This window comes from Protomyctophum bolini (genome assembly GCF_963924005.1).
Source record: "Protomyctophum bolini genome assembly, chromosome: 18".
In the NCBI taxonomy this organism is placed as follows: domain Eukaryota; kingdom Metazoa; phylum Chordata; class Actinopteri; order Myctophiformes; family Myctophidae; genus Protomyctophum; species Protomyctophum bolini.
The window spans coordinates 3,899,142-3,917,418 of NC_137879.1; the positions used below are offsets into that span (position 1 = coordinate 3,899,142).

Below are 18,277 nucleotides of genomic sequence, written 5' to 3' on the forward strand. Positions count from 1 at the left end.
ATAATTATAATAATTGTTATTAGGGGGGCTGCTTTTGGAGAGAAATGAGACAGACTCCATGCAGACACTTTCAGTTGGGGTCCGCGTCAATATGCCGACGGTCCATTGGTCCGATCGACAACCTACCTCAAACCCTCACCCTAACCCTAACCTCCCCCGGGGCAGACACCTAAACCTAACCACCCACCCTCTCCCGACCCCCTGCAGCGCACCTCGGACCAATGCTCCTTCGGAGCAATGGTCCGTCGGATCATAGGGTGCTTCCCTTTCAGTTGAAGCCTGCAGAGGGGAGCTGTGTGTGTCTGACTGTGCCCAGGTGATGATGCTCATTAATACATATCAAGGAAGGCAATTATGTTTCTGCACGGTCTACATCTATCCTAGGGCGGTCTTTATACGAGGATGGTGTTCATAGAAAACGGCAAAATAAAATATCGTTTGCTGTGGTCCGTTTAGACGAGAATGGTGTTTTCAGGTGGTGAAAACGCAACAAAGTGAAACCACCTTCCAGCGTGGAAATCTTTGAGAACGCTGTTTTATCCCTTCTCCGTGTAAACGGGCAAAACAGTGAATTGGCAAAACTTATGACAACATGGCTCACGTTGGCTCACAGCGCATATGTTTATTACATTAATGCAGAGCCATACATAGATATATATATGATATAATAGAGTTCCTGAACAAGCCTCCCTCCTCGCCTACAAAGCACTGCTCATCAGCGATGGTGAATGTAAAACCGATGTAGATAAAAAGCCTTGCGATAGGCGGCAGCAGCGTTTATGTAGCCTAATGTATTATAAAATATATAACCATCCAGTGGCGGGCTTTGCCTGCATGCTCTGGGCTGCCTGTCAGCCCCATAGACTGTAAAAAATATGGACAAAGCGTCCCGCGGGTCTAACGTGAACGTAAAATGAAGCCTGTCAGTCCTTGCAATGGAAGTCGCCATCTTTCTAGATCCGTTTTGGCCCAGTTCAGGCCAGCTGGCCCATTGGCTGGCCCAGACAACGAGGCGGGACTTCCCCCTTCTTCTTTGTTGGTTTTTATTTTGACTCGAGTGGGTGGGGGATCCCGTTCATAGACTGTAACGGTAGCCACGCCCCTCAGAACATGCGCGACTTTATGGTCATTTTTTAAATAAATGGGACCATAATTTTCCAAAAAGAATATTATGACATTAGAAATGAGACTTTAAACTAGTGACTGGAAGCAAAAAGTATTCATGACCATGTTTATTAAGATAATACAGTCTAGGTGAAGTTGGGCCCAAATACATGGACTTCTATGGGGCTATGGGTTTTTTTGAGCCCAATGACAGCGCCACAACAGGCCATTATATGAACTTTCATTTCCTTAGTGGCTTCACAAAATATCCGTCTGACTGCCCCCCTGGTCAGCCCAGAGCATTGTGTTGCGCGGCACTGTTTTTTGGCAAATCTAAGCTAGCAAATTTAAGACGATCTCTTCAAAATAAGAGTACCCTCTAGTAGAGTATTGAAAAAAGTTTCATTTGCACATTAAAACTTCAAATTAAGAATTTAAATGATGCTATAAGACACACATTATGTTTCTGTGTTATTTAATTACTTATTTTTACACAGAAACATAATGTGTGTCTTTACAATAACTGTAATGTTATAATAATACTAATACTTTAATGCAATCATTATTTAATTAACAACACTTTTATTCTGAAACCAACCGGATGTCTCAAATTTGCTAGCTCTCAAAAAGGAAGTTCTAGATTTGCCAAAAAGACGGAGCCGTGTTGCACAGAGTTCTTCTTCTTGTACGTGGGTGACTGGTCTATTTGGCAGCCCGTTACCGCCACCTAGCGACATTATAGCGTTTTCATAAATTGTAAATAATAAAAAAAGATTTTTCGGTCATTTGTCTGGAATTTTTTGTGTTTAAAATATTGTGAAAAATTGTATCGTGAACCCGATATCGTGATACGTATCGTATTGTATCGTGAACCTCATATCGTGATAAGTATCGTATCGTGAACCTCATATCGTGATACGTATCGTATGCTTAATGGCAACACATTACCTGTACATTATCGGCGCAGAAGGACACACGATATGTGTAGGCGTAGTTCACCAGCAATGCAATCATCTGGGGTTCCTCTCTGATGGTCACTCTGTCCTGTGTGGACTCCTCCGTGCCAGATGTAAACATGGCCTGTTGGAAAGCAGAACGTTTGGCTTCAAATGTCCACAGTTTAGCTCTTACTTAATGTAGCCTATGCCCCAGACCAGACGGACGGTAACTTGAATTGATTAATTTACCTCAAAGTAAGGGCTGAAGGCGGCCAGGACAGCGCGGTGGCAGGGTAACTCCTGTCCCTCACAGCACAGAATCACATCACACAAGGTACGGTCGAGACGCAGCCTGTTGAGAGCATGAAAGATCTTGTCCCGATGGCTGCCCCACGGAGTCATACGCACACTTCTGTCCCCCTCCTGGAGTGCAACGTCAGCACCACCCAGAGGGCAGGGGGGTGAACTGCAGGCTTCATGTGCTGCTGGACCAGCCTGTATGACAGTAGGAGTGGACGGACGGTGAGAGTCGACTCCCGACGAGACCAGAATCATGCGCCCTGGTTGCATTTTTAATTCACTAATAAATTCATAAATTAATGTGTCAAATCGAAAAAAGGGCTTCATTACGCCCTCCATATAATTATGGTCAATGCCTGTGTGAAAAGTGGGAGCGATTGGTGCAGGCGGTGAGGAGATACGGCGGTGTTTCTGACACACACACAGACATTGACTGAATTATAGTATGATGATGTGTGATTAATGTTACACAATTATAGTTCACTCAATTATAAATAATAGCAGGAAACATTTTGTAAATCTTCTCAAGGAATGCTGAGAATAAAAAGAAAAGGCATACAGGCTGTAGGTGTTGCTTTGATACCGTGTATGACGTGACAGTTGTCATGCAAATGATTTGGGTACTTGGCACGTCGTGAATCAAGGGGGGGGGGGGGCGTGGCCGGCACCCTCACCGCCAGTAAATCTTTGGTCCTGATGTTTTGTTATGCAAGAACTTCTTGCTGCATATTCTAGGGCAGGGGTTCTCAACCCCCAGGGGGGTCCCCACATGGTTTTGGGGGGGGGGGGTCTGCAGATGACAGTGATGTGATAATTTAAGGCTTTTAAAAGGCCAATTCATAGTCCAGTTTTGGGTGGACCACCAAAACTGCAATATGACGTCACTGAGCCACGGTGGTCACCGCTCCCTCACACAACACATCTCTCTGTTTTACTTTTTACTAACCGTGGTCACCTCTTCACCGAAAACTGGACTATGAATAGGATTTAAGACCGCTATGCATCAAAAGTAATCAACAAACTATGCTATAAAAACTGATCAAACATTGGCCAAGCTGTTAATAGAAGAAAGAGGCAACAATTTAAAGTTGAACATGTTTTAGGTATGTGAACATTCTACTAAACCTACTGTTGTACTGCAGCCGACCGGCTGCAGAAATCACAGATTCTAGGCATTATTTATGAGCTCTTTTCTTTTATGACATTTCTGAGACCAATCACGTTCCTGGAAGATGCTTCTAAACTTGTATTCTATTGCTAGTTTGAGCACTTAGTTCAAATACGCTTTCATAAAATAAATAATGACCGAAAATAGCCACTCTAAAATGGTAAATGGTGCGTTTATATAGCAGGCGCTGTACAGAGATTGTGCATTACATTCACCTATTCACACACACACCGATGGCGGCGGAAAACATGCAAGGCACCAACCTGCACATCAGAAGCAATTTGAGGTTCAGTGTTTTGCTCAAGGACACTTCGACACTAACTCTAGTCTGGGGGAGCCCACAGGGTTCGAACTGGCAACCTTGCAGTTACCATCCAGCCACTCTACCCCTGAGCCACCCCCCCTCTACAAGTTCACAACACGTCGCAGTGTGACGTGTTGTGAACGTGTAGATCTGCTATTTTCAGCGTGCAGCATGCATTCACAGATTCTATGGAATCCAAATGACTGAAATCAATCAGAGGTGGCAACTGAGAACTTTAATCCATGCTACATGTTCTGGCCCGGCCCGTGTGAGGTTATAAGGTGCGGTGCTGGAAAGACCTGGGCATTAGACACACTCACATGGTCAGTGTCCAGTCTCATCCTCTTGGCAGTGCCATGCTCAAAGGTTACCAAGTGGGCAACCTTTCGTGATTCTCTCCGGCAGGCAGCATCCAGGTCCAGGATGTTGTCATCCATGGCTGAGGTGCAGTGTGGTGGAGAGAGGACATACGTATATGTTCTCATGTCGAGACAGCCCTTTGAATTGAAAGAACACACAACATCACTATTTACATTAGCTCTGGTCCGTAGCTCTAATGTGTTGCATTTAGAGCTATGTTACTCTCAACTTCCTACTTTTAGATACTCCACTGCGCCCTCTACCGATATTGCCCAGAGAATTTCCCCATAGAAAAATATTCTCTATGGGGCATTTCTCTGGGCAATATCAGTAGAGGGTGCAGTGGAGTATCTAAAAGTATTTTTTTCCAGGTAAAAATCCCTTTCTGGCCAAAAAGCACAGTTTATACGTGTGGTGGGGGGCTCAGAGTGCGTCCACTAAGGCAAGTAGGCTTTCTAATTACACAACTCGCCTTTGTTTTGGTAGCAAAAACGTTATTTTTTATTTACGCTAAAGACGAGAGGCTGGTCTGCATTCATGCGAGCGGCGGAAGTTGAGAGTAACATAGCTCTAGATGAAACGCATTAGAGCTATGGACCAGAGCTATATTTACATGTGGTTTAACCGTTTAACTCATGGCTGAGGTGAGGTAGAGAGAGAACTCACTACATTTCTGTTACATGTGGTTTAACTCAGGGGTTCTCAACATTTTGGGCTGGGGGGAATTTCGGAAATGCTTTGGCCATGTCTCGCGATAATGAATGAGGGGGAAATGGACTCAAGGCTCAAATCCTTGAAATAAGTTCAAACAAGACGTCCAGTCTTGGTTTAATTTAAGTTTTTCTCTGTTTCACTTCCACCACTTCTTATTAAACTCACTGCTTATTAATTTACTCGTCTTCTCTTCAGTGGTGGAAAGTAACTACCGGTAAGTAAGTTTACTCGATGCAGATACTTTTACTCCACTACAATTAATTGAAGATTATACTCATTATAATAAAACATACATTAACCACTTCAGCCCCTATATATATTATATAATAATATTATATATACACAATGAGACACATTGGGAGCTTGTAGATTTGTAGCCATGGTTCACATGACGCTCGTACTTCAGTCATGTTTCATGGCTAGTAGATTTTCCATTTTCAAAAAGATTCTCTTTTTAAAACATTGATTGTATTATAGGCTGTATACATTTGAAAACGTGCGTGTTTGTGAGTACTTTCTAAGTTTGGTACTTCAATAAGATACTTTGGTACTTTTACTAACAACACACATGATAGAAACGGGAACAAACGTAAACAACACGTAAAACAATCCTCGTTGTTCTGCTTACACATCTACAGGATGATGAATGAGTTCCTTCCTATCGAGTGTCCATAACACAGAGACAGACAGCCGCACACACAGCACGGGAATGAAATAAACAATGCAAATTATGCAATATAGCCTACTCACTTGTAGAAGGTTTTAGAGTCAAACAGCTGCTCAGTGATTCCTTCGACGCGGCTCTACTGTTCAAATTGCAGTGGCGTAACCACTAAATGTGTCCTCCCTCCAGACTCCTCCTGGAAACACACTACACAGTTCCTTCCAGACTCGCACAAACGTCCTGGCGACGCCCCGCCTGCCTCTGATTGGCCTACCGTCACTGCGTGTTAAAGTCCATACTCTATGGTTAAAGTACATTCATTACTTTTAAAGTACTGTACTTAATTACTAGCCTGGCGGCTGGCGTTGGCCAGACAGATTTCAGATAACATTAATTCACATAGGCTACACCAGGCACGTGCAGAGGGGGAGCTATCTTTTTTTAGGGAAAGGGCGAAAACTAATTTCTTTTTCCCCCCCCATTTTTTTCTCCACATAAGGACATGTGTGTGTGTGGGGGACCAACACGAGCTTATGTGGGGGCCAATAAAGTAAATAAATTCTTCAATCTATCAATCAATCAGTTTTGGTTAAAACATAACGTGATAAGTAGCCTAATTGGATTAGTTAGAAATATAAAAACAAAGTTAATCAAATGACAGTCAATAAATGTAGCCTATTGAAATCCCTTGGCTTTGTTATTGATGAACGAGTGCTTTTTTAACTCTGCAAGTTGTGCATGTTTGTATCGTACATTAATGCATTATGCATAAATGATGTATGTAATAATGTATGTCTCTTCACTCAACCTATAGTGAAGGATACAGTACTACACATCCTTTGATGAGCTAACTTGCCCACTAGATGGCACTGCTGTCCTTTCATCTGCTCTCATATTTTATCATCTGAAAGGAGGTGAGTTTTTATAAGCCAGACACATTCCTGATGGTTATTTTAAGTTACAGTACAGTACAGTAAAGTACAGTACAGTACAGTACAGTACAGTACAGTACAGTACATCCGGTTGCCATTGGAATAAGGCTATTGTTTAACCATAGCTTTACTGAGGTTATAAGGTTAGGAATAAGGCTATAGTTTTATAATTCTGATGCAAGTGAACAAATAGATTCACACACCTCTTACAACACTTCCAATTCCAGAACTAACCGAACGAACCGTAATGGCATCCTCTAGCAATAATAATAATAATAATAATAAAGTCAACCTAAATGGTTTGTTAACTAAAGAGCAGGCGAATGGAGGCGTCTATTGACAGGATTGATTGATTCGTGTATTAGACATACAGTACATTTAAAAACAGAGTTCATACGGTCAAACACTTATTTCAAAAGGGATAGCACAAAAAAAGTCCTTGCGGTCTCGTTTCCGTTTCGACCTAATGTAATCAATTCATAGAAATGAAGAATAACAAAGATAACACCTGCAAGTGATCTGCATTTCTGAGGGTGGGGGTAAGGGCATTCCACGCCTGGGTGGCCGTGCTGTAGAAGGAGAATGTATCCATATTCGTTTTGAAATATAGGAGACATATACTGATCCATAATAATTGTCCTTGTCTATCGACCTCCCTATGAACATACATCTGTTTAATTTGATCCTCTTTATATAGCATGTGTAAGCGCCATTTTGAGTCTCCTAATTGTGGCCAATGATGTCCACTGAGGGGTGTGGTCAAGTTCAGGTTGCCATAGTTACAGGGAGGGTATTTAACCCTGTCCCAAATGAATTGCAGGTGTTGTTGATAGGAGGCAAACTGTTTTTCTGACTGTGCAGACAGGGACTGTTGCATTCACCACGTTTGACTGTTTGTTACTTATGTTATTTGCCTTCAAAGTATAGGATTTTGTAAGGAAAATAAATATAATTTAATATCCACTCTACGAACATTCTGGACCTCAGTTCTTTCAGCACACGTCTAAACTTCCTCATCCGTCAGCAGCCAGTAGCACCTGATACATGGATTTAGGCGCTACAGCAAGAGAGAGAGAGAGAGAGAGAGAGAGAGAGAAAGTCACAGTGAAACGTTACCGTAGTCCATTATCTTAGGCTTAATAAATCCCATTTTGGCGAACTGAAAGAGCTCCAACTTTATCCCATTCTGACCTGAGATCAGATTCACACGAGGTTTCCACTGGGGACACACTGGTCTGATTAACCCATTCTGACCCGAGATCAGATTCTAAAAATGTCAAGTCGTTCTTCGATTTTTTTCAAAAATAGCAGACCTACAAGCTCGTAGCGCGCCACTCGGTGGCGCGCTATGAGCTTGTAGATCTGCTATTTTTCAATAGCTAAAACATGACATGATGCTAAACACCAAAACGGGTTCCCGGTCAGAATGGGTTATACACTTGATGCAGATCTAATATGTAGGCCATCAAATCCAAGATGGCGCCGGTAGGCATGACAGCCTACCGTGACGTCAGCCTTGCATGCCCCATTGAGCTCATTTCTAGTGGAAAATGTTTGTTTTTTTTACCCAATGGTGTGAATGTAATGGTTTCTTAGCAAGTGACGGGAGATACAATGGAAAGGTTTTCTCTCCTGTGTGGAGTGTGGACACAAAAGGTGTCTCTTCAGATGACTAGATCATTTGAAACTCTATGCAACACTAATTGCATAAAGAATGTTTTTTCTCCAGTGTGGACAGACTGGTGTGTCTTCAGGTGAGATGACTTTCTGAAACTCTTGTTACAATGTTTACATTGGAAAGGTTTCACTACAGTGTGGACATGCTGGTGTCTCTTCACGTGAGATCGCAATCTGAAACTCTTGTTACACTGTTTACATTGGAAGGGTCTTTCTCCAGTGTGAATGCGCTGGTGTATTTTCAGGGAATATGACGCAGTAAATATCTTGTTACACTGTTTACATTGGAAAGGTTTTTCTCCTGTGTGGACATAAAGGTGTTCCTTCAGGCGAGATGACCGTATGAAACTCTTGTTACAATGTTCACATTGGAAGGGTTTTTCTCCAGTGTGAATGAGCTGGTGTCCTTTCAGGGAAGATGATGCCGTAAATCTCATGTTACACTGTTTACATTGGAAAGGTTTTTCTCCAGTGTGAACACGCTGGTGTCTGTTCAAGTCACATGCCTGACGGAAAGCCATGTCACAATGTTTACATTGAAAAGGTCTTTCTCCAGTGTGGACACGCTGGTGTATCTTCAGGTGAGATAACTTACTGAAACTCTTGTTACACTGTTTACATTGGAAAGGTTTTTCTCCTGTGTGGACATAAAGGTGTTCCTTCAGGTGAGATAACTTACTGAAACTCTTGTTACACTGTTTACATTGGAACGGTCTTTTTTCAGTATGGACATGCTGGTGTGTTTTCAAGTCACATGACTGACTGAAAGTCTTGTTACACTGTTTACAGTTGAAAGGCTTTACTCCAGTGTGGACATGCTGGTGTCTCTTCAGGTCATATGGATAACTGAAACTCTTGTTACAAAGTTTACATTGGAGAGGTTTTATTCCAGTACTGTCATCACCGTCTTCACTGGTCTCCCGATCATCACCGTCTTCAGTGACTTCAGTGGCAGATTTAACTTCAACTTCAGAGCAGTGGGAATATATGTCTTCTCCATCATCATCATTTTCTTCTTCACCTTTCACTGCTAGTAATGTCAACGTTGACCCAACAGGTTCCTCAGGTTCCTGTTTCACATTAAAGTGTGGAGGCTCTGGTTCCTCCTGGAGCAGACTGGGGCTCCTCTCCTGTTCACGAGAAACCTCCTCTTTACCCACAACCATGTGCAGGATGTCTAGAAGCAGAAACATAACATGATGGTCAACACTGGATTCCTAAAATGTAAAACAATTCTTCTTCCATGTACAAAATGAGCTGTTAACTACCAAGATAAGATTGACTAGGGTAGGTACCCTCACAAAAGACATGCAGTAATCCTGGTCTCTAAACTGCCTCCCCCTGGCCAGCCGGGGCGCCTGATGGAGGGGATAGGAACTGGTTGGAATAATGTAGGGATGCACCGAAAGGGAAATTCTTGGCCGAAACCGAATACCGAATATAGGAAACAGTTGGCCGAAAACCGAATACCGAATAGCCGAATACATCTTTGTTGTAAAGCTACCTGATTATGGCAAAAGACATGATTATGGCAAAACCTAACTTAAATAATAAACACTTATGGGTCCATTAAAAAGCATCTAAATAATTGGAGGCTTTGTGATTAATTAATCTCAATTAATCACATTTTAATCGCATATCAATAGGCCTATTTGACCTGAGCAGTGAGCTTTTTTTTCTACATAAGCATAGGCAATAAAAACAAGTAGTAATAATAATAATAGTGATAATAATATTATTTATATTAAGCTTCTCTGAGTACTTAAATACACTTTTCAAAGAGAACATGAGAAAACAAATAAAAACAACTTTATTAGAGAAAAACTAAGACTATGGAATAAAATAAATTAAAGTGGAATGAGATAGCAATATTCCAGAGGTGGGTTTGAATTTATAGGTGGTGGCATGTCTCTGAGTTTTGGGAAGTGTATCGTTTTGACAGGTCTGCTTGCTGTGGACAACGATACAGTCTATCATTCATTGTTAAAGCTCCAAATGATATTCCCATTCGTCTTTGTGTCTGCCCGTGTAAACGCAGCAGCGAGTGTGAGGGGACGAGGGTTGGGGAACGGATGTAAAGTACATAGTGTTAAAACTAACGTTAGCTCCCATGCTAGCTACTAGCTTCCCTTGTCAACAGAACACCACCACAGATCGGGTGGAAGCTGCTATTATCACGTTGTTTGTGCCCGTGGATGGGAAATAAGATTTAGAAGGCTATGGAATCGTGGATGAAAGCACAGTTGTGTCGGATCTGCCTGTGCGTTCCGTGACTGCTGCTCGCGTGTTGTGTCGCTGGCTGGGGGCTGCTGAATGATGCATAGTTAAAGAGCGTCATAAGCATGCGCCCTTCCTGCGCTGAAAGTAGCAGATCTACAAGCTATCTACCCATCGCAATGCACAGCGCGTTGGGCTTGTAAGTTGTACATGTGTGTTTTCCTCGCAGTTTAGTTCGATTCACAACTTTGGGACCACTACTACTATTCGGTGATATTTTTCGGCTTATTTGAGCCGAAACCGAATAGGCCGAAAATACATTTTTAGGCATTTTCGGCCGAATATTTTCGGTGGCCGAATTTTCGGTGCATCCCTAGAATAATGTGTTCCTTCCACGCACTACGTCCAACCAGGGAAACTCCCCCCTGTCAGGTGTAAAGGAGCAACTTGGAGACACTCAGGCATGAAGTAAGCCTGAGTTCAAGTCCGTTGCTCTCCCCAGGTTGGCGGAGGGTGTGTAGAGCCCAGGATCACATTAGATAATTGACACAGGGGTGAAAAATGGGTTACAAAATCGTGGGATAAATATTATAAAAAAAGAAGATAAGATTGACTAAACCGTTACTAACTACAGGTTATTACTGTAATTTTAGCAAAATACTAAAACAATAATTTGAAGTACCGGTAATATATTTAGTAACACTTGCCCCAAAAGGAATAATGGTGTTACAGCATTTGTTTGATTTGAATCATGAAATTCTGAAACAATTCAAAAACATGAGCACCTGAGCTCTGACATTTGGGAGTAAATTAGTCATGCCACTCAGTGCATGACATCATGAAACGGAAGCACTTCTGACAATGAAAGCTTGAAATGCGGACCTATGGTAGCTAAACACTTATGATGCTAAGGATGTGTATACACATCTTCTCAATTAACACTGAATGTAAAGGAGGCCTACTGGGGGGAAGCCACACTGTCATAGACTCAATATGCAGTTTGACACATTCAGTAGATCCCGTGATCTTTTGTGGCCAGATGTAATTTCTTCGGGTCTAGTAGGACTATAGTAAATAATAAAATAATAAATCGCCATAATATTTTGTAAAAAAAATACATATTTAGCCCCATGCTCGAATGGCCCCGCCCCCCTGTCAAAAACAGCTAAAATCCCTAAAACGAAAGAAAGCAGCAAATGAAAAAAAGAAATTAACACCCATCTTTTACTTTCTCTAATAATAACCTAAAACATGAACCGTGGTTGAAAAAAACTAAAGTTGTCCTTTAAGCAAGCATCTCGTTTGGAATATTAACACTTCTAAAGAGCGATCAGACTCATTAGCATGAGGTAGTGATGAAACATTATACCTCCCGGTGTGGAAGGCGGGGGCTTTTCAGAGTAAAATCTGCCCCATCTGATGGCACTCTAAGCGCCTTTATTCTGAAGGTTTTTGGCAGCATTTTAAGTGTTAACAATGTACTGTATGTAGAATATTTTCATGGCATAGCTCTATACGTCTGTGAATCAGTCTGCCAAGTTCACGTTCACGCTGCCAGTCAGCCGAGCAAGTATTTTTCACACCCGATAGAAATTGTGTCGCACATAATGGTACCGTTTCAGTTTTGTAAAGAGTAAGAAAGTGCAGACGCTAAGCTTTCAAATACTTGTTTGAAACTTTAGAGTAGCCTATGACAAATCAGAAAATCCATGATTCCATTTGCACAGAATCCAATAAGGTTTGAAATTACACAATTAGCAACTGGACTATATTATGAGCGTCCTGGCATTTTGTGTTTTTGTGCAGTGAAAATAAGACATTGTGGCAGCCCTACAGAAGAGAAAATATTGCAGTTAGGAAGAGCACATGGAACTTACTGAGGTGTGGGTGGTCTTCAGCTTCCTGTTTAATGGAAATGTCTTCAGGTTCCTCCTTTTTAATAGAAATGTCTTCAGGTTCCTCCTTTTTAATAGAAATGTCTTCAGGTTCCTCGTCGGCACTGCAGCAAAACTCCACACAGTTGGTGGCGTCCAAGCGACGCTTCATGTATTCACAGCAGGCCTCTCGAACAGACGTGACTTCCAGCAGGTCTGATGCCACCAGCAGGGCCTGGAACAAATTAACAGAATGTCTCTATTATTAAGCACCGATATTATATTACATATATAGGGGTTTTGGTTCCCGAACCCTCGGGACCAAGTATGTACCGAACCGAATGTGCCTGTGGTACCGGGTACCCATTACAATGATTACATTTCGGTTCTCTCCATCGGTTCCCACAGATACGCTGTCACACTCCATTTTATGTAGTTTATGGGAGGTTTATGGGAGGAAACTTTTAAGAGAGGGGACCGGAGTCTTGCGCCCCCTGCTGCCTGGGTTGCCTCACTGCATGATCATGCATGTGCGCTGCACAGCATTGAATCAACATTAACCCACCTCGAGTGTGTGTGTGTGTGTGTGTGTGCACGGCGTAGGGTCACCTATATCTCTATGGTCCAGAGGCCCAGTCAGTTTAGACTTTAGAGCTTGCAGTCTAACTTCGAAGAGAGGTGGCGAAAAAACAAGAAAAACAACAAATGATAGCCTGCTCTGGCAGCCCTTGTTGTGCATGCAAATTTCTGTTAGCAAACCACAGCATGCAAGCCGCCTTCGTTTTCAATGATCCCTCCATTCGCACGACGTGTGTGTGTGTGTGTGTGTGTGTGTGTGTGTGTGTGTGTGTGTGTGTTGCTCTCAGATCTCAGACATGCTTTTATTTGTTATTGTCAGAGTAGTAAGAGAAGTAGTCTACAACACTGCCTTGGGTAAATACAGAATAGATATATTATATTTAATTAAAAAAAAATCACTATATTATCCACAAATGGCTCAATAAAAGGAGAGGATGTTATTACACTATTAATTATACAAGTCTTAAATTGACATTGAGCTTTTTTGTTTGACCTCTTATTTAAGTTATTTTATACCATTTTGGAACGAAAATAGGGAACAATGAATGAGGTTTATGATGTTTATTCAGTACCTGTACATTATCAGCAGAGATGGACACCGTAGACGTGTAGGCGTAGTTCACCAGCAAACCAATCATCTGAGGTTCCAGTCCACTGATGGTCACTCTGTCCTGTGTGGACTCCCTCATACCGGACATAAACGTGGCCTGTTCACATTGGAAAGATGAACGGTTGGCTTGGGAGTGGAGTGTCCGTAGTCTCTTTCTCATTTACATTGTTAATTGATTAACCCATTCTGACCTGAGATCAGATTCTAAAAATGTCAGTCGTTCTTCGATTTTTCAAAAATAGCAGACCTACAAGCTCGTAGCGCGCCACTCGGTGGCGCGCTACGAGCTAAAGCATAACATGATGCTAACACCAAAATGGGTTCCCGTTCAGAATGGGTTAATTCATTTGGTGCAGATGATACATTGAGTCATGTGAAAGCGAAGGCAGACTTTAAATGTCATTGCCTTAAATTGCAACAAACAAAAAAAAAAACACGGTGAAGCAGCTCTCTGCTTCTAGGGGCCCGACGGCGTGGAACAAACTGCCACTGTACCTTCGACAAGGCAGCCTCTGTAGACATTGTCTGCTATTTTTGAAAAAAAAAAAAAAACGACTGACATTTTTAGAATCTGATCTCAGGTCAGAATGGGTTAATCAGACCTGTGTGTCCAGTGGAAACCTTGTATGAATCTGATCTCAGGTCAGAATGGGTTAAAGTGCAGCTCAAGACCTACTTCTACACTCTTGCTTTTAATTGACCTTTTAAATTCCTTGTTATTCATGTCCTCACTGTATTATTTTAATGTTTTGTGCCTTGCTTTTCTTTTCTTTTTTTCTCCTCCATTGCTCTGTAAAGCACTTTTGAGCTGCATTTCATGTCATGAATGGTGCTATACAAATAAAGGTTTATTATTTATCATTAGCACCAGCCGGTCAATAAAAGTGTGTATTTACCTCAAAGTAAGGGCTGAAGGAGGCCAGTACGGCACGATGGCAGGGCACCTCCTGTCCCTCACAGCACAGAATCACATCACACAAGACACTGTTGAGACGCAGCCTGTTGAGGCCCTTTAACAGCTTGTTGGGATGGTCGGGGTCCACAAACACCTCAGCCTTCAGGGAGGATGGAGGTACACTGGTGCCGTCCTCCTGAAGTGCAAAGACAACAACAGATTCCAGAGGGACATTTATAAAATCAGACAAATAAACTACTATTCATCTGTGAGTCATGTTGCTGATCTGGCAACGACCACAAATACATTTTAATGTGCACCCCTGCTTATATGAGACAATTTAAAATGAAACCTCTATGACAGCGCTGACATAATGAAGTGTCATTATTCCGTAGAGTGTTAGCCCTTCGGTCGCCTACATCAACCCATTTTGGGGCGGGAACCCCTTTTGGTGTTTTAAGAATTATGTTCTACTTTAGCTATTGAAAACTTGAAAAGTCGTGAAAATGTGGAGCAAATGTTTGAATACATATACTTTCAGAGAGTTTTTAACTCAAATCTTTGCTTCTGGGAGGTCCCTGGAACAACATATTTTCAGAAGGGGGTCGGCGGCAAATTACATGCCATTTTTGGGGTCCTTGACATGAAATATTGAGAACCACTGATATAGAGAAACATGAGGTTTTTCAGAAATGTTTCATGATTTAGAAGAATTTATTTTCTCGACGTCTAAATGGGTCTTACTGTGAAATGATGCTTGGAAACGGTCACTCACAGTCACATGGTCAGTGTCCAGTAGCATCCTCTTGGCAGACTGCGGTGATTCTCTCTGGCTGGCAGCATCCAGGATGTTGTCAGCCATGGCTGAGGTGAGGTGTAGAGAGAACACGCTACATTACTGTTACATGTGGTTTAACTCATGGCTGAGGTGAGGTGGAGAGAGAACACACTACATTACTGTTACATGTGGTTTAACTCATGGCTGAGGTGAGGTGAGGTGGAGAGAGAACTCACTACATTACTGTTACATGTGGTTTAACTCATGGCTGAGGTGAGGTGGAGAGAGAACTCACTACATTACTGTTACATGTGGTTTAACTCATGGCTGAGGTGAGGTTACTTAACTATGCTCCCCCCTATACAAAATAGGGAGGAGCATATGAGACATGTGGACATATGGGAGAGGGGAAAAACACCACGAGAGTGACGAGTGGTCAGTCAAACATGTTCTCTCTGCAGTAAATAAATAATCTGTCTGTATGCGATCTGACCATTATTATTTTGACCATTATATCATGCTCGTTTGAGGACAGGTAGAGAGCAGAGCATACATGCGTTTGGGAATGTTGCTGAAGGTTATGTTATTTTGTCAGCTGACACCCAAATCAAAGAAACCATACGGCGTGTATTTAATTATTTGATATTGGCGACAGTCAACGCACTGCAAGGCTACAATGGAAGCATAATTATCATGGCCTGCGGTGGACAAGTTAGACTATAGAGTATACAAACAGACAGGGCAGACCCATTACTGTTGTGGATCAACGTTATGTTATTTTGTCATCCGACACCCAAACCATACAGTGTTTATTCAACTGTATACAATGGTATGGACGCCCTTGACTCCTTCAAAACCGCTCTCAGAGGGCACCTACGGATGGCAGCAAATTCGAAACTGGCCTCTGTACAATCTGAATCGCCCCCCCCACCCCTTTCCCCTCACTGTATATGTATCTTTTCCCTTTTTGCTTCCTATATGATGAATTCCTGTTCTGTTCTTTAACTACATAGAAGTGTCTATTTGTATGTCTCTAAATGTTTTGATGAATTGAACAATGTGGACTCTGTTGTAAACAAGTGTAATGCTTAATTGGGTCGTCCACTCACAGTTAACAGTCTCTGTATTGAGTTTGTGCTTGAAATGTACTGTAATTCTACAAACTGTTAATAAATATTTCAATCAATCAATCAAAAGTATATGTCTCCACAGTGAGGCTGGAAAGCTTAGCAGCCTATATCCCCTCTCGGAACCCTCCATAAAGCTTTTATGAAATTTGGACTTTAAGCTTTGAGTCTAAAAAATGTCAGAAACTTCAGTAGTATTTGGGTTCTGCTTGTGGGGCTAAGCAGCCTACTACTATAGCCTACTACATGGTAGGCAGAAAAATGGCACCAGAATAACCCGTTCTGAGTGAAAATCCTCCCTATGCCCTATTGTTTTAAATGACGTACTCATTCTACTGTGAATAACATTTTCGACCATTCAATCAAAACTCTCTGCTTTGCGGCGAGATCAAAGCGTGACTCTCCCTATACTTTACACTCTGGATGCAACCAAACAATGTATAAATTCTAACGTACACTCCGAGCTGGAATCGAACCCCGATCTCCACCTCAGTAGACCTAGAGCAGGCAACACGCCACACGAAGAGAGCTAGCTCCCTTTGGAGGAGCGAGTTACAATATTATTAGGCTTAGGCCTACTGCTAGTAACTAACTACCGCTTGTTTTGTTTAGGCTACAATGATGACAAACAAGCAGATGTGAGAGAAATAGTCTACGACTCTAGTTCCATCTTAAAAGACGGCCTACTACATAGATGAAAAACAACAACGTGAGATTGGTGAATCAGTTCATATTTTTACCTGTAGCTGTGTTTCTTTCAGTGGTTGAGCTGCTGACAAACAAATGTCCCCCTGCTGCTTAACGACCACACTGTTTTCAATTCATACGACACCTTTTAGTTTTAGTATTAGTGTCAACAACTCTATGGTGTCAACAGTCCTGCGGGCGAACCATAGAGTATAAAGAAGGATAGAGACTGAACCGGCGCGATAGCCCCGGAAGAACGGTCTACTTCCGCCAAAATGTCCGCGCACAAGCCCTGCTTGAGCCTGGCGCGTGCACGGTGCACGCACCATAAACGGTCGCTAGGGGGAGCCATGGTACAGCGAGTGTAATACAGCAATACAGTGGGGTCCCCTGCATTTGTTTTTGAGTCATACAATGGGGTCATTTTAGACATGATAAACAGCAGTCAGAGTGTGTCTCAACAAATAATCAAAACCGTTTGGCTACAGGCATTGCCATCGTTTTCTCATGAGTGCTTGGCTCTATTCGAGACCTTTTCAGATGAGAAGAAACACATGCAAGAAGTACATCGTTCTCATGGTGTTGCATCTCTAGGCAGGCCAAAAATAAGCATGATCAAAAATGGGTTTGTTTTTGTTTTCTTTGGCCTTGAGTAGCATCTGCCGTTCCGTACCTAGAGTTCCAATCAGGTATTTCAGCAGAGCTGTTGTTAACAGTGAAATTAATTCATTCTCAAAACTACACACGTACGGAGAAATTCATACACTGTCATTTTCAATGATCGTGAGGAAAGTATTTTCTTTGTCTGAAGATATTAATTGTCTGTGATCTGATCTAGGGCAGGGGGAGTTGCAATAGAGAAGTATTACAAAACAGAGAAACATGATATGTGTGGTCAATTAAAAAACCCTGGTTATTTCTATACGGAGAAGTTGAAGGTAGATTTTGTCTTTGAACACGTTCATAAACCACAGTGAAATGATCAAAAGGACGGGCTGAAGAATCCACGCATACTGTATATTTTGTCTTCATATCAACCTCAGATTAACCTTTATTTTGTTTTTCAGATGTGGTATGCCTGGTGAGTAATTAAACACACACACACACAGCTTTATTAGTTCATTCCTTCAGTATTTTGTTTTTAACTAAATGCATTTGAAATGATGTGAAAAGGTTACTTTTCAGTGTGGACATACCGTAGTGGCCCTCGCCATCACACAGACCACTTCTTTATATGGTCTGATTACAGAAAAGAAAAAAAACACACAAAGTATATTCTTGAGAGAATAAGCTTTAGCCAGATTTCTTTTAAAAAAACAAACAAAGAGAGACAATTTGATAAGGTTTGG

General features: G+C 41.9%; 1 protein-coding gene across 1 annotated transcript; it reads right to left on the reverse strand.

Annotated features, from left to right (window-relative positions):
* Positions 1-7,901: 7,901 nt before the first annotated feature.
* On the reverse strand, positions 7,902-17,122 carry LOC308332892 (uncharacterized protein). The gene is made up of 7 exons (XM_080789026.1): positions 17,074-17,122; positions 16,982-17,032; positions 15,118-15,200; positions 14,338-14,532; positions 13,404-13,538; positions 12,256-12,487; positions 7,902-9,338 (listed from the first exon to the last, which is right to left on the reverse strand). Exons 3-7 carry the CDS (start codon positions 15,196-15,198, stop codon positions 8,149-8,151), a joined length of 1,833 nt encoding a protein of 610 aa, XP_080645152.1. The 5' UTR covers positions 15,199-15,200; positions 16,982-17,032; positions 17,074-17,122; the 3' UTR covers positions 7,902-8,148.
* Positions 17,123-18,277: the final 1,155 nt, after the last annotated feature.

What these genes read in the sequence shown, in the direction of transcription:
- LOC308332892 (XM_080789026.1), bottom strand. Translation starts at nt 15,198, where the DNA reads ATGGCTGACAACATCCTGGATGCTGCCAGCCAGAGAGAATCACCGCAG. An exon ending in TGCTACTGGACACTGACCAT is followed by an intron (nt 14,533 to 15,117) that starts GTGACTGTGAGT and finishes TTTGCACTTCAG; the next exon opens with GAGGACGGCACCAGTGTACC. An exon ending in TCTCTGCTGATAATGTACAG is followed by an intron (nt 12,488 to 13,403) that starts GTACTGAATAAA and finishes AATTTGTTCCAG; the next exon opens with GCCCTGCTGGTGGCATCAGA.